The sequence below is a fragment of the Malaya genurostris genome, chromosome 3 (assembly GCF_030247185.1).
Source record: "Malaya genurostris strain Urasoe2022 chromosome 3, Malgen_1.1, whole genome shotgun sequence".
NCBI lineage: Eukaryota > Metazoa > Arthropoda > Insecta > Diptera > Culicidae > Malaya > Malaya genurostris.
The window spans coordinates 49439938-49465340 of NC_080572.1; the positions used below are offsets into that span (position 1 = coordinate 49439938).

Genomic DNA, 25403 nt, shown 5'->3' on the forward strand with positions numbered 1-25403 from the left:
ATTAGTCTCATATGCATTACAACCCCTCTCTGGTAATAATGCATATTCAAATTCAGAGAATGCATATATATGCTAATAAATGAAAACTTTTCAACAAATAGCCTACAGACAAGCAGGAACACCTTCGGTGCATGGTATTTGCTTACCTGGACCAGCAGAAGCGTCGTGCCGAGCCATTGAAAGGCGTCCCTGTTGGTGAGCACATTTTTTTGTTGTTTTGTGCAGTCTCCGACATCCAAAGCATCCTCTTACCGCAGTATAACGCCCCTTTTCCGGAGCGATAAATAATGAGTGCGCGAGCATTCACGTAAATCCGACTTATTATTTATTAGCAAGCCGGAGAGATGCCATTTAGCCGAGGCTTTTGTTTACGACATTCCATCGTTGAACAGGGGCAGAGCCATTCTCTCCTGTTCGAGCACTGCGATCTAGAGCTCATCTGATCGGCTGCCAGCAATGGTTTTTTCGTTCAAAAGAAGACTGAAATTGTGAAAAAGTGCATTATGCATTTTCCACTCACGGTTTGTGGCTCATAAAGCATTATTGGCTCTGCCATTGGGGAACGTGAGGCTGCATTTTTTGTTGTAATGATAATATTTTAAATCGGAAAGAAATGTTCTACCCGAAGTAATTATATCGAAAAGAAAGGTAAAACCCCGTTTTAATCCACCTAGTGGTGTAATGATGCCTTTCAAGTGTCTCCAGACCCGTACCCAGGATTTTATTTCGGAAGGGGCAAGTTGACTTCACCGAAGCACAGGGAAAAGCGGTCAAAAACATTGAAATGGAACATTACATTGATTTCTCAGATATTGATTAGCCTATTTCACGAACTTATATTCAAATGAAAGGTTTTATTATTCCATACGATATTTTATTTAATCGACATCCAACTTCTAAGTCCGGAAATACAGAGTGATGTATGTGGAAAGTTTCAAATTGTCATTAGAATTAACGATTCCACATCCGAATCCGGCTTCTGGCTCCAGAAATACAGAATTTTGAGTGTTCAAAATCTCAAATTGTTATATACGTTTATGAACTCGCGATCGAAAATGATACTCACGTTTTTAACAGACAGTACTTTTCCATTTGGAAGTGTTATTATTGAGCATTTAAATAAAATTGGTGACTGTGCCCGAGATCAGGTAACTATATTACACATCACGAATAAATCACGTGATTTTACATTCTAGAAAATGCACATAAATGGAGTGTCGTATTTCACACAAATTTGTATTCAAGAACATGTAAAATGTTACGATTGAATATTGAATATTCGCCCTTATTCTGAATAACGTCGTATCGTTTTTTCCCTCGTATTTCATTTGTATGCCCCATAACGCTAGCAAAATCAAAGGTAGCTATGATTCGATCGAACCACATTCGATCGAAAAATCAATACGTCGTTATTCAGAATAAGGGCGATTACATGACTTGAAATCGAATGAAATAAAAAACAAAAAAAACGATAGCAACAGCGTGACTTGAACTAAGAAGTATCAGATCACAAAGCACGTCAGTTAATCGACTGAACCACCGAAACCCAAATATGCTTGATAACTAATAATATGAATTGTATCGTTTGTAGAATTATGTCACCTGTAAAATTCATAATTTTTTTCTGTACACATTTTATTACATTACAAGACTTCATAATGATGCGATAGATTTTGCAAGATGATCGATTCGTGGAGAATGGGAAACATTTTCGAATTTGTAGTTTATATTAGTTGCTGACCATACAAACATGTTTTGGTTGAAGCGGTTTAAAATTTCAAAACGAAACTCAGAGATGATTTCAGGTTTAGGAACAAATTATAGTTCTAGGAAGCCAAATCAGGTGAACAAGGCGGATCTTTCCGACTCATTGAGCCTCCTTTAAATCACTTATGTCGCTAGGAAGCAGTCGTGCCGATTTCAGTCCATTGTCGGATAATCATTTTTTTCTCTGGTGTATAACAATGAATCCAGCCAAACATGTATTCGAAGTGGGCTTACGTCCGTCTTTTTAGTTTTAAATAGATACGGGATATCTTTTTCATTTGTACAATCTTTCCGATCATCCAGTACAATTTTATGTATAATGTTATCATTGTCGTTTTGGTTTCAACCTTCATTTCATGTAGTTTTGACACTGTCAGTGGTAGTGGAGTTTTGACCATAATGAACCTCTTAAAACCACAATCTTACGGTGTAATCTGCTGGATCAACAGCCCTGTAACATTCAGTAAACTTTTTTTTTGTTTTCCATTTTTGATTTCGGGAGGGCCAGGGCCCCTTATGTTACATGTGTGTGAAATGAATTACATTATTTAAGGTACTTCCGAAACCAGAGTAGGGGAGCCGGTTTAATCAAAGTCGCTTCGAGAAAAGTAAGTGAGGTCAGTTTAAAAGTATATGACTACAATCTCCGATCGTTAATCGAAAACCGGGTACCAGGAGAGCCGAAATTAGTTTGTTTGGCCGTCTACTGACAATGACTACCAAATGTAGTAGTTATGAGGACACTTTAGGCTTTTTTACGGTTTTTACTTCGCCGCTTCAAGGTGAAATGTAGCGGAATACGCGCGTCATGTTTTTGATCAATTATTCAAAAACTAGACTGATTTTCGAAAAACTAAAAACGCTTAAGTTTTCGCAATTAAATTGATCACAACTAAGTATTCTTAAAATTTCGAAATTTTATTTTTCCGAGCCGTAATTGGTTTTGCCTTTCTCATATAGAAAGGTTATGCAATCACTGTGAACCGACTCCCGGAAGGCCGAGTGTCATATACCATTCGACTCAGTTCGTCGAGTACGCAAAATGTCTGTGTGTATGTGCTAACTTTTCTCGGAGATGGCTGAACCGATTTTTACAAACTTAGATTCAAATGAAAGGTCTTGTGGTCCCATACAAAATTCCTGAATATTATTTGGATCCGACTTCCGGTTCCGAAATTATGGAGTAAAATGTGTAGACGGATTTTCGAGAGAAACATCAATGAGCACTCTTTGGAACACAGCCCGACGAATGCGCAACAAAACCACCACTAACGAAAGCGAGGAATATTCTAACCGCTGGATATTCGATTTCGCTAAAAAAAGTATGTCCTGACTCTGTTCCGGAACAGACGATCATGCGCGTCGCCAAAGCGACCGATCTCCAAGGACCATTGCAAGATACCCTCGACAACTTGTCCACATGGGCTCTTCAAATGGGTGTCGAGTTCTCTACGGAGGAAACTAAGCTAGTTGTATTTTCAAGGAAACGAGAACCAGCACAATTACAGCTTCAACTAGGGGGTGAAACCATAGCTCAGGTCTTCACATTTGAATATCTCGGGGTCTAGTTCGACTCTAAAGGCACCTGGGGATGTCACATTAGGTATCTGAAAGAAAAATGCAGCAGAGAATCAATTTTCATCGCACAATAAACGGAACTTGGTGGGGTGCCCACCCAGGAGATCTGACCAAGCTGTACTAAACAACGTTATTGTCCGTAATGGAATATAGATGCTTCTGCTTCCGATCCGCCGCGAACACCCATTTCATTAAACTGGAAAGAATTCAGTATCGTTGTTAGCGTATTGACTTAGGTTGCATGCAGTCGACTCATACGATGAGTCTCGAAGTGCTCGCGGGCGTCTTACCATTGAAAACATCGATTCCGGGATCTATCTTATCGATTGCTTATCCGATGCGATATCTTGAAAATTAATCCTTCTTCGTTTGTTTCCAACTGTTCTCATTTCTTGGACTTCTGATTCTACTGTGTTTTTCGACACATCCATGAGAGAAGAGATTCGTGGAATTCCGGATCACGTACGCCCTCGAGTGGCCCCTAATATCTTTTATAATAAATTTAGAACAGTCAACTGTGAAAAGGTGTTTTACACTGACGGATCAAACATCAAGAGGTCCACAGGCTTCGGCTTCTTCAATCAGAACATCACCGCTTCGTACAAACTCAGTGATCCGGCTTCACGTCGCAGAATTAGCTGTACGACCACTACTTCATTGTCACGGACGGCTTTCTAGTCGGAAAACGCCTCGAATATTGGCTCTGCAGCATCAGAAATCTGAGGCAAAAATCGCCAGTGAACATCCGAACCGGTACATGAGGCAGAATTTCGTGAAAAAAAAGTGTGCAAGGGTCTTGTACGGCAGTGTTTTGACACTCGTTTTTAAATAGCTTCCCGGTTAAAAGTTCTACATCGCGACTGGACGTGGGAGTGGGCCGGGAAGATCGAAGTTTAGGAAGAAGATCACGATTTGGCAAGCGATTTGCAGCTGTGGCCAGAAAATGGAGCCATTCGTCACATTCTCGACGATGACATTCAAAGTATACATCGAAAACTACCTGAAAAAGCGATTATATCCGCAAGCATAGCAGCAAAGTCAATTTTTGGGCCGTTTTGACCAGTAGCCACTCCTTGAAGTTGGTTGGTATGCTCAAGATCGATTCTGTCTCCAAGCTAGTGAATGCTCCAATAGAAAAATACAAGGCAATTTCAAAGCAGCGACTTCGACGAAGCGACGGGGCAGCCAAGAACATCCAGAAAATAAAGGTAAAATGGAAAAATGCGCCGATTACGTGCCCCTTTCCACTGTGTGGGCGAAGATGAGCTTCATCAAGAGGAAGTTTGTTATAGCTGGACAAACGTAACTATCTAAAGCTGTAACTTTGAAGTTTTATATAAAGCGCTGTGAAGCCATTATTAAACAATTTTTTAAACTTATTAAATCACGAATTACAGGTATTGTTGTGCGCACCAATTTACATTTAGTCAGTCTTCATTCCTGTGGATTGTCCTTAGTTTTTGTACCCTTGAACCTGGTGGAATTGAAGAGGGATTATATAAAAAAGAATCTCGTAAATTCGTCCATCCGATGTCAAGTGATGTGATAGCAATTCAAATAAAGACCAACTCGTTTTAAAATATATGTATGTTAAGAAATATATATATATATATATATATATATATATATATATATATATATATATATATATATATATATATATATATATATATATATATATATATATATATATATATAAATAAATATGTTCATATATAAAACACATATCCGAACAAAAAATTATTAGTTTTGTTAGCAAAAATTTATCACATTATTAATATTATACTATAAAATACTCACTTAAAATTATGGTTGATCAAACCTAAAAGCCATTTAGCGAATACGGTATCATACGCATCGAGTCATTCTGGGTTGAAGACAAAGCAAATGCAATTATTATCGTACCCTCCCTTCCTTTAAAACTTATTGCTTGTACTTATCATACACGGATAATTTTTTTTTCAAACGTATAAAGCTTTAGTGGAACGTCAACATATTATTCATATCTGCTCCACCCTGTGCCTGATCACACCATGTCTTTTGAAAACTACGAAAATGACGATGATGACAATTTATGTCTATGTATGTCCCATCTACCTAGCTGCGAGCATCGTCTTGTCTGGGAATAGGTGTATAGTCCTCTATGTCCCATATTAGTCGTAGACTGCTCCAGTAGATGACAGAACGTTCGTGCGAATAGCATCGGAAAATGAAGCGATTGGAGCAACCTACAACTAACCCGAGCCCCTATAGCTTCCCGTGTTCATAGCACCACTGACTGCATTCCATTCAGATACAGGATGCGTTAAATATCACTGCCATCATCTGCAGCCACTACAACGAAAAACAGTGCGCAAAATGGTTGTTATATAATTCATCTAAATAACCAATCTGGAAAACAGGAAGAAAATAAAGAACTCTGGAAACTTAACAATAGTTTACAATTCAGTACTCCGACAAATATTGCTTTTTCGAGTCCGGTCTAAAGGGCATGAGCTCTTGTTATTTCCCTTTATTGAAGAAGCGGATGGTTAGGATGGTTATTATGTTCAACATCTTGGCACTGAGCTTAGGGCAAGTATTGAAAGGGTCAATATTATTTCTAATAATATGAACAAACTAATACTAAACCAATAAGCATAGAATTGATTCGTTCCAAGTCGAATGCAACACTACGGATTCTAGAATTACTGTTATCACAATCGTATCGTAGCAAGCCAAGGGATTCGGAATACACAACGAACATCGTCTCTATGATACTAGTTCGAAAGACAAGTATAAGGTGTGACCCGACTGTCCCTTTGAAGTATCTGAGACTCCATCTCCTCAAAGCGAACGATTATGAAATATGATACACCCTAGGATAAAAACAAAAAATGACATGAATTCCTTTTGACAGTGATTAGCAGGGTTAACACGGAGTATACATTTTTTTCCCTTGCGGTAGAAGATAAACATTAGATCAGTTCTCCGGTGTAAAACGAGAAGAAGGATATTAGTGGGAAATGAAACCATCCGTTATGATATAAACGTTTGTGGCGGCGACGCTGGCTGATGAATGATGAACTCGGTTTTCATCGGGACTGGTCCATATATAACATTAGTTGTTTATTATGCTTTCCGGACTATGTAGTTCAGGTTTCAGTTCGTGTGCAACTACGAGAGAGTAAATCATAAATAATTATGCTTACAAACTCGGTGCACTCTTTGAACTTGACGCCATATGCCGACCATATTCAAGATTAAAATGTATTTAGATTATGTTTCTTCATGACTTCGTTATTGATGGAATTGAAAATTCTATTGGATTTGATGAATCGGGAGCTACATTCTACATTTAAAATGTTTAGGAACAAAAGATCTTTCTAGATTGAATCTGTTTTATATTGGAGCCCCGCTCAAATGTTGTTTCTTCATGACTTATTATGCACCCTTTCTATACAGAATGACAATAATAAACTTGGGATATTAACTTCCCCAAAACAATTAAAGCATCTAACATAATGAACGAAGCGATATCTGCAAGCGAGCTTGAAGTTCAGAGCAGGTCAAAGTGGACTGCTAGTTATCCATAACCCACAAGGTTGAGCTGACTGCCCCCAATTCCGGTATCATGAGCAGTGTTTCACTCTAACTTTTCACATAATATGATGACAACTGAAAAAATCATATTAGGAATACGTAAGAGAGTTTAAACAAGGAGAAACTGTTACTTGAAAGACTATCAGTAATGTTCATCGAGAATAAATAAAATTATACATCTAATTATTGCCTCTCTAAAAAGGAAAAATAGGCAGTAATTTCAGAAATGTTTAGAAGCTTATCAAATTTCACATACTTCGATTAAAATGTAACTTCACTCACAACTTCAATATGGCAAACCATTTTTTTCACGAATAAAGACCAATGTGACTAACTTTTTAAAAGGGCGGAAAAAAGGTAAGGAAAGTTAATATAAAATAGCTGGAAAGTGTGTCTGTGTCTACCAGTTTCGCTATACCAGTTTCGAAAATACCCACCTCCAAAACTCATATCTATTTCTCAGGGATCGACCATCTCCGATTTTCGCAAACTTAGACTCAAATGGAAATTCTTATGGTCCTATCAATAACAATTGAGTTTGAGATTTCCGGCTCCGGTAGTAACGGATGTTAACACAAGAGCACTGACAGGATCAAAACTGTGTTTTTATTTTCTATTTCTTCGCTTGATCAACCTATTTAGAATCAACGAAAATTGTAACGCAAATTTTGTTTCTCGTTTTACCTTTTTTATATATATAAAAAATAGGTATAGAATTCGCTCAAACTTTAGAAAAAATGTCGGAGGCCCGGAGGGCCGAATGTCATATACCAATCGATTCAGCTCGACGAACTGAACAAATGTCCGTGTGTGTCTGTATGTGTGTGTGTGTCTGTTGTCAACTAAGAGGTCGAGATCTCAGAGATGGCTGGACCGATTTTGATCAAACTAGTCGCAAATGAAAGGTCTCCCCGTCACCCAGAACGCTATTGAATGGTTTTGAGATCGGATGTTTACTTTTTGAGTTATACGAAGTTTTATATCAGAATTTTTAGTTTTTGACAGTATCTGTCACACTTGACCTCGAAAACAGAATATGTTACTATACTTAGATTCCACACGGTAATAGCTGTCCAACAAGCCATAGATTGTTAAAATCCGTCCATTTTCAACGGAGATATCGACATTTTTCCCTATTCCAGCAGTAGAAGTTATGAGCGCTGCCTCGCAAAGAAATGCTTCGGAGCAACATAAAACCCGATTTTTTATACTGTTACATACATTTGATTCTAAGTACCCAAAAGACTGTGTACAGCATCTTTTTTCATGACAATTTGCCTCGGACCGATTTTAGCACGGTTCATTTTTGGCAACATAATCGTTCGCATATGGCATATGTAAACCAGACGATGGCAACATTTTCGAGTTGAAAGTAATTCCATAATCATATTGATTTAAACTACTTACAGCATTAAATGCTGGAAGAACATAACTTCCATATACCATACGACTCAATTCGTCGAGATCAGCAAATGCGTGTGTGACAAATAATTTCACTCAATTTTCTCGGAGATGGCTAAACCGTTTTCTACAAACTCAGATTCATACGATAGTAATATACTCCCAAGCAAGGTTCCTGAATTACGTTTGGATCCGACTTCTGATTGCGGAACCACAGGATGATATGTGAAACGAAATTTATTTCAGTTTAAGCAGTATTCGTTTTTGGATTCGGAATGTACTCCCAAATTTTAATTCGCACTACAATTTCTCAAAGATGTCTACACTGATTTTCAAACAGTTTGAATCAAATGTAAACTACTCAGTTCCTGGGGTGGATTTAATTGATTTCGGCTACACCGATTTTGGAATTCCGGTTCCAGTATCGAATCGTTTCTCAAAGCTCAATCATTTTCTCAAAAAGGCCAAATCGAGCTTAAAAAACAAAAATTCATATTAAAGGACTTAAGGTCCCATACAAAATTGGTGAATTTTATTCGATTCTGGAATTACAGGATGATGAGTTTTTGAAATTCATACCGATATAGAAGATGTAAATTGTTTGGCGTATTAATTTATGGCCATTCGAATCATTTTGGGTTATGCTAGTTCCTGGATACCGGCTCTGGAAGTACCATAAATAACGAATGTTCAATCGATTGTCACACGTTAAGATTGAAATTTGATACGATTTGCAGTTTCTACATTATTGTGACTTAGATTCACTGGATTTCATCCAGATAAGACTTTCGATTTCGGAATTATAGGCTGAGAAGTATAAAAATTTCAGTTTCAGGAGCGTGTTTTTATACATGATTTGAAAAAATCGAGCAATGCAGATTTAAATGAAAAGTATTATGTTTCCACAAATTATTGTAGAACCTCATCCAAATCCGGTTTCCCGTTCCAGAAATACAGGGTGGTTTATATGAAAGTGCATACTGCCATATAGAGCGATACTGCAAAACACTTAAAAGGGTGTAGCCAGGTTTTCATATAAAAACTGCCCCCAAACAGAAAAAAATTGATAAAGCTGTTTGAAAGGGTTTATATTGGAGATGATTTTCCCACAATTGTAACCCTTTATCTGCCATATTGGTGGAGTTAGGGAGGTTCTTCTGATTTTCATTTTATTTAAATTTTTCAAAAACCTCTTTAGCAACAAAATTGAAAAAAAATCAGCAATATTTTAGTAATTACGGGAAATTTTTTTGATTTTTTTCAGAATTTTTTAAAATGTATTTCATGTGAAAAAAAGAACGATCGAAACTTTCGAATTTTATTTAATCGCACTTGCAATTTTGGTACCACTCTAGATTTTACATAAAAAATAAATCATTATTGGGTACATTACGCTGCATTTTTTCAGATTTTTAAGAAACGTGGGCGGGTACAATATCATACTTTGAACAAATAAATCATTCGGAAAACCATGCGTCCCCATCAAATTGTCATCATCCGATGGAGACGCAAGGTATTTAGTTCCTAAATCCTGTATCACATGCCATTAGAACTAAATACCATGCGTTTCCATCTACAACTTGAGCTCAGGGCTTGAGTATTGACGTAATTAATAATGATAAAAGAATTTTATTCCTTATGTTGTCTACATTTTTTTTGGAACAACTTTATTCTAGTTTCAAACAAGTTTATTTTGTTTGAATCTGTGATGTCTCGGTTTGAAATAACTATTATATGATTTGATGGGTTTGACGTTTTGATGTTTCAAACCGTTTTAATAATTCTAACAATATTAAGACATCTTTTTACAATTTACAGAGAACTTTTTTAATACAAAAGTCAAATTGCAGATTTTTCAAACTAATTGTTTATTCTGTAGTATTCCCCGATAGAGTCGAACTTTTCAACTTGCTGTCGATGTGCATATGTTTCAATTCAAACAGATTCTAGTTTCTCATCTCGTTATCAAGTCCGCGCACAAATGCAAAACACACCCCTTCAACCATCAAGGCAAAGGGAAAAAGCGGTTTCAAAAAGTCCATGTAAATGAGCGCTGCTTCCAAAAGGGGAAATAAATCCCTTAATATTTCTTCCTGTATAGTATGACCAGTAGTACTTTACCGCTAAAACAACAGAACATAACCCCTCTACTTTCAATAATTCAGTAAAAAAACACAGAAGTTGGCTTGGTTATTTCTCAAGTTATTTTAACGTCATTGACTGCACCATTTACAAGTTAGTCAGATCAGAGCATGTACTCTATGTGTTGAAGTGGGATTATGTTTTGCGTACACATATTAGTCCCGTCAGATTGATGGCTGAAATATGATACCGATGAGAGCGAAAAGTGCACGCACGGCAGATCCTGAAACAAAAGCAAAGGTGGTTGGCGAGACGCAAGGATTACAAACTGTTTTCGGGGGATGTTGATTTGATTAACCCTATTTTGAACAACCGTGGACCGGGGTTCAAGCATCAGGTTTCGGGTTGCTATTCAATTTCAGGTTTTATTGGTTGGTGGGTATAGGAGTGAGCTTGTTTTGTTCAGAATACCAGTACTTATATAATTCTCTTGCGCGAATCTTGTACCGCTTTACCCTGCAATGCCCCTCAATTCAGACTGCTGTTTATTGCAAAAATATGTATCGTATCTTTTCGTAGGTGATTCACAATCACACAAAAGGTTAGGGTGATACAGTAATTCAAAACAATTATGAGTATTTTCTCGCAGAGTTCTGAACCTAGCGACTTCCGGATGATTCGTACAATTTTGAATAACACAAAACTATGAATTTCGTATTCAAAAGAATTCACACGGAACTAAAGGGTATGTTTCAATTTAAATTTATTTGGTGCAGCAGGAGTTTAAACTCAGCCATGGCAGTAATTTTGTATGAAAAGCATGAACCATCTATCAACAACATGCTTATATATTCATACCAAGTTCATCTTTATTTTTTCTCAGAATATAAGGAAAAGCTTCCTTCGTCTTTACATGACAAAAGTATCAACGCCTCAACCTACTCAGTTATGCGTTGAACGTACTTCGGTTTTCAGGTTAATTCAGCCGCTCAGCATCAGTTCGGATTATCGGCGTGGCTTGACGTAGAGCAGTCATTCCCAAAGGGGTCCATATCGACCCCCAGTGCGTGGCAACACATGGTAGCGCTTAAGACATTTCGCTTCGCTGCCGCAGTGGTAGGATGAGTTTGGAAATCACTGACGTAGAGCCTCAAGCCTAGAGAAAATCCACAAAATGCGATTGAGTATACAGTCTGCATAATTTTTAATTTTTCCCAAACGAACATGAGTTGGAGCTTTCTTCGATGTCTCAGCAACGACCACGACACTTTATTTACTTTATTTATATCTATTTACAGAATCAGGCGTTAATTTTCTACCGTCATCCATCAGACAATGGATGACAATAACCTCAGAGTAAATATTCCGTGGAATGTGTATTGAATATTTGAGGGATGCCAGCTGAATTCAGTTCCTGAATTTAGCTCCAGAGTTATGTAACTAAATTTAATTCCAGAATCAGGTTTTGAATTTGTTACTAGTTTTGAATACTGAACTTGAATTCCGATTCTGAATTAAAGAACTGAATTCCCATCTAGTTCCAGAACCCATGTTCCGAATTCAACTCCAGCATGCAAGTCCTGGGTTGGCGGTTCAATGCATAGGGCACTGGTCTTACAAACCAGTTGTATGTTCGAGCCCCGACCTGGAAGGGTTCTGAATCGGCTGCGAAGTCTGTTGAAACAGAAGGTCAAATTCCACTACAGGAATGTAATACCAAGGCTTTGGTTTTTATGCAAGTTCAGTATTGTGAATTCCGCATTCATGGAATTCAATTCTGAAACTGAGTTTAAGAAGTAAATTCTGGAACTGATTTAAATTCTGATTCCGATGTCAGTTTCCAAATTCTGGTTCGAAGCTCGAAAATTTTGTTCCAGAATCCAGATCTAGAATTTATATCATAATTTTGTTCCAGAATTCTGTTGTTGGATTCCTGTATCAGAAATCTGGATACGAATTCCGAACTTGAACTGGGGCACTGAATTCAGTTCCAAAATCTAGTTCTAGAATCTAGAATCAGCATTCAGTTCCAGAGTCTTAGTTTAACTTTTCAACCTGTATTTTAGAAATAAGTTCTATAACTAAATTCTGAATCTTAGATTAAGTTCAGAATAGGGGTTGACCAGAATCCAGGTTCTAAATACATTTTCAGAATCCAATCTAAATCAGGTTTTACACCACGCAGAAGGTTCAGTCAAGTCTAACGTTCAGTCCCGTTTAGAGCACAAGAAGAAATGATCGATTTATGACCATGGTACTAGTTCAGTTAAACAACGAGACAGTTATGTGACTGGTTACCTCGAATCCGTCTTCCAAGTGCGTTATTGTACACACTGTTGAAAATTTAATCTTAAATTGTTAACAATATTTCTGATTGCATGGAGAGTAAAGTAAGTCCAGTATTTTAAACTCTATTCACCTGTTCTCAAGACTCGTTGGTATTTTTGGATATAAATGCATGATTGACGAATATCAAATGAAGAAAATGAACGGAAATAACGAAGGAAGAGCGGTTTTGCAAGACGGGACGCGGCGTGGGAATGACGCAATTCAGCCTGCGAAATTCTGACAGCTGCCGAAATCTTGCCAGGCTTCTGCCGGATGCCAGAATTTTTCACAAGCGGGTTAAATCGATGGTGCAGAAAATTTCGGAAGTTTTTTTGAGTTAGGCTTAAAACTGTTTCACTGAACTAAAAATTATATGAGGACGGCATCATTACACCACAAGGCGGATTAAAAAAGTTTTAAAATCATAACAACGATAACGGATTTGTTTCTGTTTGTGACCTGAATGGGTGTGTATCTACGTTATTACAATTTAAGACTAAGAAAACTTTGATCAATCCCGATGTGAAATCTCCGCACAAAACCATTCGTTGCACTTCAAACGATTTAATCAAACATCCAGCGCTTATCGAATGGTTAGTACGCATAGGTTGATTTATTTGGTTAAAAATTTGCAAACTCATGCAATTAACCCATCCGTCAGATGACAGGATTGTACAAAAATGGCTTAAATGTTTGATAAACATAACCAGTGATTGATTCTCGAAAGAACTTTCACAGGTGTTGCCTAAACTATGTATCACTTAAAATCTTATTTTGGGTATTCTTCGAAAACATAGACGTGTACACACATGAGTGGAATTGTATCATCTGTAAATCTCAGAAGTTTCAGTAGTGTAGGTCTCAGAATCGGATTTTCGAAGACTTGTTAAGTATAAGGCTTAAAATATATCGCACTTGAGAGTTTTCGCATTGGAAAAGACGACGTTGACGACCATAAAATGTAGACTTACGAATGACATCCAGCTTGGCCGATGGAGTCGCTACCCGGGCCCCGGAAGATTCGGCCGTCGCCAAGCACACGTAATTCCCGCTGTCCAACTGCTGTGAAACGGTGTTTATATGCAGATTGGAACCATTTAAATACACACGATGATCCAGTCGAATGGGATTGCCTGCAGAAAGAAAGAAGCATGAATCGGTGCCGAAGTTATATACAATAAAAATTAATGTTCCGCAAAGGGGGACTGCCCAGAAAAAGATATAGCCCAGAGCAGAGCTTTGTCCATATCAGCAGGCGACTGAGAAACGGCACATGGCAGAGAAGATAACTTATCCGTGTGCCACTTGTGCCAACTTATAAAAAAAAATCTCAGACAGGACAAAACTTCAAATTGAATTCTTAATCAGAAATTTGAGGAAACTTAATGCAAATTTGCGTGCGCCATTGGAAAATTCCCTTAAACTTCTGCTAGAATTCCCTTTGTCTACCATTGTCCCCATTGCCAGCTGAAGACCCACCATAACGGATTGAAAACTTACCATTCAGGGTCCAGGAAAAGTCGATCTCATCGTCGAAGGAAGCTCGACACCTGAACACAACAGACTCGCCCTCATACGCTTGGGTATACTTGGGCAGAACCGTAAATTGAAACTCCGACCGAACGAATGAAGCTGTGGAAAGGGGAGAAAGAGAAAAAAATTCAAATTAGTCACTAGCACACAAAAATTTCCTATACAGTAAACAGCAAACGAAGAAAAAGTTCCTCTCCATCCCTTTTTTTTGCCACACCCAGCCCCTTCGAAAGTAGAACACTTGACACAGTGAAAGGAAGTTCCTTTGCTTGAAATGTCATCATCATCATCATCCTCGTCATCGTTGTCATTGCTGTTTCCGTTGCTGTTGCCGTTGAGAAAATAACCTACCTAACCATTCGATTTCTTGCCATGGTTTTATCGGGTATTCTCTTGAATTCTATCGAACACCTTATTTATCTACTGGCACTGTTGGGTAAGGTTTTTTTTTTGATCATGCATTCATACTACTAGGCGAGACACCATACTGTTAATAACATTTCTGTAATCGAAACCGGCTGCTTTGAATGATGGGTTGTCAAATTATAATTGGGGATGCTAAAATAATTATGAAATCGAGTGCCATCGTTTTATCCAAATTTTTCAATTATGAAAAATAATAAATTCCACAATATATACTTTTGATTTTCTGTCTAGAAAATCAACTTTTTATCGGAGCTCCGGAGACTTCTAGTGCTTTTCTCCGAGATGGCTGAACCGATTTTCATAAACTTAGATTCAAACAAAAAATCTTATGGTCCCATAGCTTGTTATTGAATTATGATTTATCCGACTTCCGGTTCCGGAATTACAAGGTGTGCAAATTTATGAGAAAAGGCACTCTCGATTTTCTCGGAAAATCCTTAACCGATGTTCACCTACTAAGATGCGAATGAAAAGTCTTGAAACTCTTTTAAAAGTCTTTTGATCCTAATCCGGTATCACAGCGCTATAAGTGAAAAATTTCCATTTCATGACAATCATTACAAGTGATGGAGTGATGGCGAAACCAGGTGTATTTGTTCATAAAACTTATTGGTTGGCGGTTGGTGGTTATATCTAAACCTACTTTGAGACTACTAGTTCCCGGTTTCCGATCATATTGAAAAAAACCTGTTTTAATCCACCTAGTGGTGTAATGATGCCTTTCTCACGTACATATAATATTGTGGTATTCCATCCAAAATTTATCTCTTCGATTTTTGAAACAAACCAAGAGATTGTTTGTGCATTAACTAGTATAACATACAGAATAAATGCTTTGATTACGTGAGTCATCCACATTTCCACAAACCAAAGTCGGTTCGTACGGCCACCAACTAACATGACACACAAACTCTTCTAGTACGCTCTCTAAATTACGATTTAAATGTTTGTTGTATCCGAAAATATTTTAAGTGACGGTGTACAAAATTGAACACACTTTACCCTATACCTCCGGAACCGGTAGTCGGATCCGGATGAAATTCAGGAATTCCATATTAGATCGAAAGACCTTTCATTGGAATCTAAGTTTGTGGAAATCGGTCAAACCATCGCTGAGAGAAGTGAGTGAGATCTATTTTGGTATATAAGACCACTATTTCCGGTACTTCCGGAACCGGATACCGGGAACCAGGATAGCCGGAATCGGTTTGTTTAATTGCCTACTGATAATGACTTTCGATTTGTGTGGTTTTGAGACCAGTTTAGAAATTTTTTTACGTTTTTTGTTTCGCCGGTTTAAGTGACGGTGTACAATATTGAACACACTTTACCCTATAATTCCGGAACCGGAAGTCGGATCCGGATGAAATTCAGGAATTCCGTATGGGACCACGAGACCTTTCATTTGAATCAAAATCGGTTCAGCCATCTCCGAGAAAACCTAGTGAGATTATTTGACACATACACGCACACAGACACACACACACACACACACACACACACACACACACACACACACACACACACACACACACACACACACACACACACACACACACACACACACACACACACACACACACACACACACACACACACACACACACACACACACACACACACACACACACACACACACACACACACACACACACACACAGACATTGCTCAGCTCGATGAACTGAGTCGAATGATACATGACACTTGTATCATTCGACTGACAATTTTCACTAGTCGGTTTTTCAAGTGATTGCATTACCTTTCTATATGAGAAAGGCAAAAACTCCATAAACGGGACTCACTTTGATTTCTCAGCATCGGTTAAACTGAATTTCATAAATCTTCATAATTACATTCCTTTTGTGGAATTTGGACTTTCTGTTTCAACAGACTTCGCAGCCGATTCATAGCGTACAGGATCATTGCATGACTAGTACTACGATCCTACTGACACTAAGAATTCATCCAGGTCGGGGCTCGAACATACGACCACTGGCTTGTAAGGCCAACGCCGGGTTTTCAAAGCACAGCCGAATTCAACAGCACCAACCACACATGTGCCCGTGTTTCCAATCGTGTTTAAGAAACCAGAACGCCTAATGACTGAATTTCAATGAAAAAAAATCAATGTATGAACGAATTTCAATGGATTGAAAAAGCATGCATTGCAATCTATAATATTGATAAAATCTCTGAAATGTTTGAACTCATTTGATGCAAACATTGCATTGAAACGGGGTTGCTCGATGGAATGATAATCTCGGAATACAATTTGTTCTCAATCGAATGCTAATATCTGCTAAAATGCTATACGGAGCTGCAAAGGGTGATCATGTGACAAGGATATGTACTCAATTTTCTCAGAGGTGGCTTGACCGATTTTTACTAATTTAGATGAAAAGTTTTACGAACTATTAATCTTACGAGCTCAGGGTGGCAAGTGAATTGCCGATCTCAATTTCCCGGTTGTCCCGGGTTTTCGAGACAAAAATTCCCGGTTTTCAGAATGGGCTCAAATCGCCCCAGTTTAATAGATTGAGATTCAAAATAGATAAGCTAATTGAGGATTGAAGTACTTTTCAGACATCTCGATGTATAAATAGCATATATTCATGATTACATACACATATAAGTAACCGATTTCTTAAGAATGTACATGACTGTTTTTATTATTTTCATGGCAAACATATGATTGAAAATAAATCAATAAGGAACAACAATCCCTAAAACGAAAACTTGTTAATCAGAGAAAAAAAAACAACAATCTATGCCTGCAATTTCAAAGCATTTTTACAGAGTTTTCTTAGCTCCTTCCGGAAGTGAAAGTGAAAATCTCAGCTCGGCGGGAAAATAATAAAAGGCATGATGGCACAGCGAGCCTAACATAATATTGTCATTGCCAGGGCTTCGGCCATGGTACAACAAATTGTTATATGAACAACATGTTTTGGTTTTGTGTTTGCATTGTGCGCCGTTATGATATTCGTAGAAATTCTACTTATTCTTCGAATGCGAGGAAAATGTTGGATGATCTTGTTCATGAAGTGCTGGAGGATTTTGATTAGCACCGCTATGAGAAACATCAATACGGATAAATTAAACGACTCTTTTCAGAGCATCTAACGAGGAAAGGAACCAGTTGTTCAATTGTTATTTTTCAATGAATACATTGTGAGTAAAAGCAAAGGAAAGTCAGGGTACTACATTTCAATACGGAACTTGACCTTCTGTTTCAACAGACAATATTACAAATTTACTCACAAAATCATCAGTAATAGGCATGGTCTCATGAGAGGTAAAGTTTCATGATTTTCATGATTTCTTAATCATGGTACCGGCAATGGATTTGTATCCGTGTAAGAATCCTTCCAAGTCAGGATTCTAGCATACGACAACTGGTTTACTAGACCTGAGGCTTATACGGCAATCCAAAATTGTTTAATGACACCGAGTTGAAAGCATCTTATTGGATGAAGACTACACGCAAACTTATCGACAGCTTGCAGAGACTATGGAACTTCAGTATGAAGCAATTCAATCAAGCACTTTTAGATAAAATTAATTTTACGCTTAACGTAAATTCAAGCATGTCGTAATATCTTCGGTGATGACACAATATTCGCCCTTATTCTGAATAACGTCGTATCGTTTTTTCCCTCGTATTTCATTTGTATTCCCCATAACGCTAGCAAAATCAAAGGTAGCTACGATTCGATCGAACCACATTCGATCGAAAAATCAATACGTCGTTATTCAGAATAAGGGCGATTACGTCTACTAAAAAAAGCAAAAATAAATTTTGTGTCTGTATCGATGTAAGCTTCAGCTAAATAAACTGAGAAGTTAATGATATGACATATTTTCACATGCTTTGAATTGTGAATGTAAGTAAATCGCGACGTTCTTTTTATGTGCATCTATAAAAATGGAGACTTTTCTAAGTGTGTACGAGCAACGGGAAAGATTCTGACAGGAAATGGTAATGCAACCATCGCACAAGTCGAAGGGTATTCGAAACACACTGGGAAGTTCTTGGCCATCAGGCTTACTTGCCAGACCTGGTCCCATCCGACTATCATACGTTTGCTTCGTTAGGCAACGCAGTTTTTGAGCAGTAATGCAACCATCGCACAAGTCAAAGGGTATTCGAAACACACTGGGAAGTTCTTGGCCATCAAGCTTACTTGCCAGACCTGGTCCCATCCGACTATCATACGTTTGCTTCTTTAGGCCACGCAGTTTTTGAGCAGTTTTCTCTCTAAAATTTTTTGAGCAGATTCTCTCTAAAATTTGCGAAAATTATTTACTCTGGCTACTGGCCAGGCTTCAACAAATTAGCAAAAAGATGGAAAAAATATGTAGAATGCGAAAGAAAATATCTTCAATGAAATAACTATAACGTTTGCTTTACAGTTAATGTGTTTTATTCACACAAAAAACTGGCAGTACCTGGAAAATAAATTATTAAATAATTTAAGGTGTGGATATCATTATTAAATGATTTAAAGTTTGAAAATCAAATATTCAGAAATCATGCGAGAAGTCCAATTTATTAAATTTAATAATGTAAATGATAAAATGCAAGTCCGATCGTTCTTGACCGAAATAACAGAGTGCCTCAATCTAAGTGCTACTTACAAAAGAATGCCGCCAATGCTGCAGCCACGATCGTGAATGAAATTTGATTATACATTTTTAGCGCGACTGCTTTTTTTTTACTTCGTCCACTTCTTCGTCTCAATTTCCCGTTTTCCAGCACAGACGATAAAAACCGAACTTATTAAATATCTTGCAATCGCCTACTGCTATATTTTACTTTATCTCTTCGCACTTCACCTTTTATCACTCAATTTTTATTCACGCATTCTTTCTTCCTACCCTACCAGCTCCGCGAATCAGCACTTTACGATTTTATCTCGTTTCTTCGTTTTCTTGTGATTCTAGCCAACCCACCAATACGTGCAGCCCAAAAAGCCCACGAAGTGTTTTTTTTTACGCTATTCACTCACGCTGTTGACTCTCGCTGTTCGGGACAGCTCATTTTCAAGCTTCACGTTTATTTACACGACTCTGCTTTCTTTTCTGTATTGTATTTTTCGATTTTTTAAATTGAAACTGACACAAAACATGAGCACAATCTAATATAGCAGGCAAAAAAATTGCACCCAGATTGCAACAATTCTATCACATATTTCATTCAAGTGACAGTCAATTCAACGTTTTGCATCCTTTCGCAGCCCTCAACAATTTTTATGCATCATGTATTAAAGCGAATTCCAGATTAATCCGAGACACTTTCTGGTCTATGCAAAAAGCGTTAGTCTACTGCCAAAATTATCAACGGAGCCCAAACCAATCTGCAAGCGGAGCGGCTGTAAATCTATCATTCCTCCCTAAGGTCTGCTTTTAGATGAAGGGTGTGATTATGATGCAGGAAAGACTACATCCCACTGCACATCCAGGCGAATTGAAAAAACGTGTTCCAGTAAGAAACCGAACAAAACACGACCGAACGCCACGACCGGCAACCAGAAACTGGTTTCAGGAATATCGCTCAAATCGCAACATAAGCAAAGAGAAATTTCCGAATAACTCCCGTCAAGCCCCATGCATGCAGCAGTGCTGAATCACCTACTAGGGTCATTTGACATTATATTCCGGTTGAGGCTGATTTTAACAATACATCGGTTTGTTTTGTTTGCGGTTGATTCTAAATTCCATATCTCATTTGGTTGTTTAGCTAAATTTGATGTGAATGGATTAAATCACTGAGAAGATGCAAGTGCAAAGTTCAATATTGTATTAAACAGCTCAAAGGAACAAACACTCAATCGAGAAAGAGAGAACTTGGTTATGATCTTATTCTGCATTTCCAAACATCAACCGACACACACACATACAGACCGGTAATGATTCTTTGTTTACATTTGAGAGTTCGTTGCATAGATCTACATGCGCAACCCACCATCAGCATAACAAATATGTATACTGTAAACAATGCTTTGTAAGTACTACAGTAGGAACTACACGGACAAAGAAAGAGATAAAACCAGAGATGCCAGGTAAAAATTTCAAAAATCTGCAGACAGAGTCTGTAAATCTGAAAAAAAATCTGCAGTCGGCAAGTATGTCTTGCTGGCAGAAATTTCTCTATAAAGTATGACACGCAAAACTGACTTGGCGAGCAAAAAAAAAAAAAGGTCGCCGAAATTTCAAAAGTCTGTAAATATAGACGAAAGTCTACGAGAACTTCAAAAGTCTGCAAAAGTCTGCGAGAATTTCAAAAGTCTGTAAAAGTCTGCACAACAAAAAATGTCTGCAGCACTATTGAGCAATTTGACGTCTCTGTTACTCACACCGATGCAGAGTGCGCAGATTTATTCATATTAGGCTCTCTGACAGCTCACTTACAACCACAAATGCAAATGAGATTGGTTTGTTTTCATCAGGAAACGAATGCATTAAACACAGTTCAGACGATCAATCAACTTCGGTCGACGTCCAGATTGGTTTATTAATTTTATTTAGCCGAATATTGCTCACGTATCCGACGTTAAAATTTTCCGTGAACTTGACGTAGTGTCCTTTCATATGAATTGCTTACAATTATTGTTGTTGTTCCGTGATCGTTGCATGCAGGCGATAGTCGCTTGATGCTGCGTGTGAATCGCTTTTACATATTGTTTTGTTTTCATCAGGAAACGTGCTGGCCACCCATTTTTCAGTAGGGCCGCCGTTCATTTTTCACCGGGCATAGAAACCTCAATACGAAATTAGAACCCGCATAGCGTTTTGGCTACCTGGGCAGCCATGGCCACCAGACGGCTACCAAAATTGATTCAGTGACGGTTGTCAAATCCTATTTGACAAAACAATGTCGCCTGTATCTAAGTTAGCCGAGCGTTTTTATCTTCTCACCTTCGTTGAAAATGTCAAAGATTTCAATGTGGAAAAATCCTGGTGGATACGGTTGTATCGTTTGAGTTGTATAACTGCCAGCGGTGAGGCAGTCGGTTACCAGAATGTCTGCCAGCTATATTTTTCCAGCTGGCAGCGTTTAGTCAGCCGTCTGGCAGCCATGCGTATGCGGGAATGTGTGCGAGCCGAAGTCAAAGTTTGTTGTGGGTTCAATTTTACACTGAGGTAAAACATTTTTGACTCATAATCATACACTGCGAAAAATGTATATAGAATTTCGTAAGCTATGAACTAATAAACCAAGTAGAAGACAGTTCCATTGTGTGATATAGAGTTTCATGAACGATTTTATGTCTTTCTCAACTGTTCTCTTGGCATTGCAGTGTTTTTTATTGCATATATGTCTTCAATAATTGGCACGATGCGGCTCGACAAAATTCACTGGGTTATTTCGACATACTCACACTAGCATTAACCTTTCAACAGCTAAGAATAGCCACACCAACACATTCGCACGTGGATTGGACTATTAGGCTCTCTGACAGCTCACTTACAACCACAAATGCAAATAAGATTGGTTTGTTTTCATCAGGAAACGCATGCATTAAACACGGTTCAGACAATCAATCAACTTCCATCGACGTCAAGTTAATTTTTATTAATTTTTTTAGCCGAATATTGCTCACGTATCCGACGTTAAAATGTTCCGTGAACTTGACGTAGTGTCCTTTCATATGAATTGCTCACAATTAATGTAGTTGTTCCGCAATCGTTCCATGCAGGCGATAGTCACTTGATGCTGCGTGTGAATCGCTTTTACATATTGTTTTGTTTTCATCAGGAAACGTGTTGGCCACCCATTTTTCAGTAGGGCCGCCGTTCATTTTTCACAGGGCATAGAAACCTCAATACCCCAAATCTGCAGATTTACAGACAAATCTGCAGACCTGGCATCTCTGGATAAAACTGTCGGAGTGGTGTGGTTACAGAGTTACCATATTCGCAGAGTTTTCTTTAAAACCACAGATTTTTGCCTATTTCGCCACACAGATTCTGTGTCACAGAACAAAGATTTTATCAAAAATCCGCAGATTTCTACAGATTTTTATGAATACGTTATAAAAATTACATATTTTCAAAATGTGTTCCACAGATTTTCACAGATTATGATCGAAAATATGCAACACAGGTGGTACACATATTTTTCAAGTTGAAACACAGATTTTAAAATGGCAACTCTGATGATGGAGTGATAATTCCTAAGACTAGACCTGACAACTGGCTTCTTATTCTTCCTTCTGAATCATCCTTCTCTTCATTTTCGCCCTGTGGAATAAATATCAACGTATCGGCTACAGTGTAGCCATATTTACAGATTTTTTTAATAACTATGCTAGGAAAAAAATATTACATATAAATTTTTAGACTTTAGGGTTTTGATTTGAAATAAACATAAAACATGTTTTGGTGAATGCATTTCTTTATTATATATTAATGCTTAAAAACAATTAATTGAGCTTTGATGACAAAACACGAAATATCTCATGTTGAAAATAAAATGAATCCATTGTTGACGTATTATTGGATCTTTTGCAAACCGGAAAAAGTCAGGTTTGGATAGAAATGCTTAATGCGACCACAGTGTGGAACACAACAGTTCATTCTTCTCGTGAAACTAAACACACTTTCGAGTTTGCACTAATTTAACAAATCTTTTTTGGTTACACTTTATTTCACTAAAAAGAAAAACGATGATGCCTATTTTAATTACACAGTCTTGCCACTATAAACATTTATTACCAATGAGATTGAAAAAAAGTGAAACATTCTCCGAAAATTCTCATTTTCATTGGTGAGCTGAAATTATACATTTTAATGAATTTGTTTTCTGATTTTCTTTATACTTGGCATCATTGCTCGCGTACCCTGCAAAAGTTTTTTCTTTTCACAATGTGCAGCTGGCAACATCAAAATCATCCCATCAGAAACTGGTCCATTTTGGAACAAAAGCAGCCCCCCAGATGTCAGGTCTTGTCTTAGCGAATTCTCATTTGGATTTTCTCATTGGCATCAGGTGCCGTGTCATGAATTGGACTTTTTTAAATATCGTTCGAATAAAATTTTGATTTGACCGTTATACAATCACTAAAATTGCAGAGATTTGCATCACGATGTGCTCGGTAATCGTTTATAGAAAATCACGCGTTTTTTGATAACGGCCAATAAACCACCTGTCAACTTCCACTTTCGAAAGAAATTGCAGGCGAGCTATTTTCTCTGCCGTTTACTATTATGACTTACTATCAGCGAGTGCCGAGTCATTCGAAATTACACTTCAAAGCGAAAGTGCGTGAAATGTACAATTACTAAGAAAATCCCAAACTTGAAAACTGTCAGTTATTTCCGAACTTGTCTGCAAAATGTTTGCTATTAACTCGGCAAAATCGTTCAGGATAAAACTATGAGTTACCGAATCATCAGTAATCGATCGTACGAAGAATTTTATTTCATTATTGTATGAACTAATTATAACAATTGCTAAGGTTGAGGAAAAGGGGTATTAATGCTCGTTTTAATTCAAAATAAAAAACGAGTTTAATCCACCTAGCAGTGAGATGATACCTTTTTTATCAATCCGCATATGTTTTTGCATGGATATTCTTAGGTGTTTTAGCTCTCGTTTTTTTTTATTATCGTCGTTTTAAACGGCAAATTGAAATTTTAATCACTCATTACCCTGTAATGTCGAAACTGCAAATCGTATAGAATTTCAATCTTAACGTGTGACAATCGATTGAACATTCCATGAGATGTCGAAGTAAGTTCTACTTTAGAGTTTTTCGTCATTATTTATGGTACTTCCAAAACTGGTATTCAGGAACTAGCATAACCCAAAATGTTTCGAATGGCCATAAATTAATACGCCAAACAAATTACATCTTATATATCGGTATGAATTTTAAAAACTCATATCATCTGTAATTCCAGAATCGGATAAAACTTACCAATTTTGTATGAGACCTTAAGTCCTTTAATTTGAATTTTTGTTTTTGAAGTTCGATTTGGCATTTTTGAGAAAATGATCGAGCTTTGAGAAACGATTCGATACTGGAATCGGAATTCTAAAATCGGTGTAGCCGAAATCAGTTAAGTTCACCTGAGGAGTGTGTATACATCTTTGAGAAATTGTAGTGCGAATTAAAGTTTGAGGGTACATTCCGAATCCAAAAACGTTGTCACACACGCATTTGCTAATCTCGACGAATTGAGTCGTATGGTATATGGAAGTTATGTTCTTCCAGCATTTATTGCTGTAAGTAGTTTAAATCAATATAATTATGGAATAACTTTCAACTCGAAAATGCTGATATCATCTGGTTTACATATGCCATATTCGAACGATTATGTTGCCAAAAACTAACCGTGCCAAAATCGATCCGAGACAAAATGTCATAAAAAAGATGCTGTACACAGTCTTTTTGGTACTTAGAAGCAATTGTATGTAACAGTATAAAAAATCGTGTTTCACGTTGCTCCCAAGCATTGCTTTGTCATACAGCACTCAAAACTCCTACTGCTGGAATAGGAGGAAAAGTCACTTATACAAAAATGTCGATATCTCCGTTGAAAATGTATGGATTTTAACAATTTATGGCTTGTTGGATAGCTATTACCTTGAAGAATCTTAGTATAGAAACACATTCTGTTTTCAAGGTCAAGTGTGACAGATACTGTCAAAAAACTAAAAAATTTGACATAAAACTTCGTATTACTCAAAAAGTAAACAT

The 25403-nt window shown here is 37.5% G+C and overlaps 1 protein-coding gene across 1 annotated transcript in view; it reads right to left on the reverse strand.

Moving 5' to 3' along the window:
- The window catches only part of LOC131435006 (tyrosine-protein kinase-like otk), a 92178-nt gene extending 71963 nt beyond the window's left edge, over positions 1–20215 (reverse strand). The window contains exons 1-3 of the mRNA XM_058602446.1: positions 19336–20215; positions 14239–14370; positions 13710–13871 (exon numbers count right to left, since the gene is read on the reverse strand). Of these exons, the coding sequence (XP_058458429.1) occupies positions 13710–13871; positions 14239–14370; positions 19336–19390 (349 nt within the window). The 5' untranslated portion in view covers positions 19391–20215. The remainder of the gene's footprint in view (positions 1–13709; positions 13872–14238; positions 14371–19335) is intronic.
- Positions 20216–25403: the final 5188 nt, after the last annotated feature.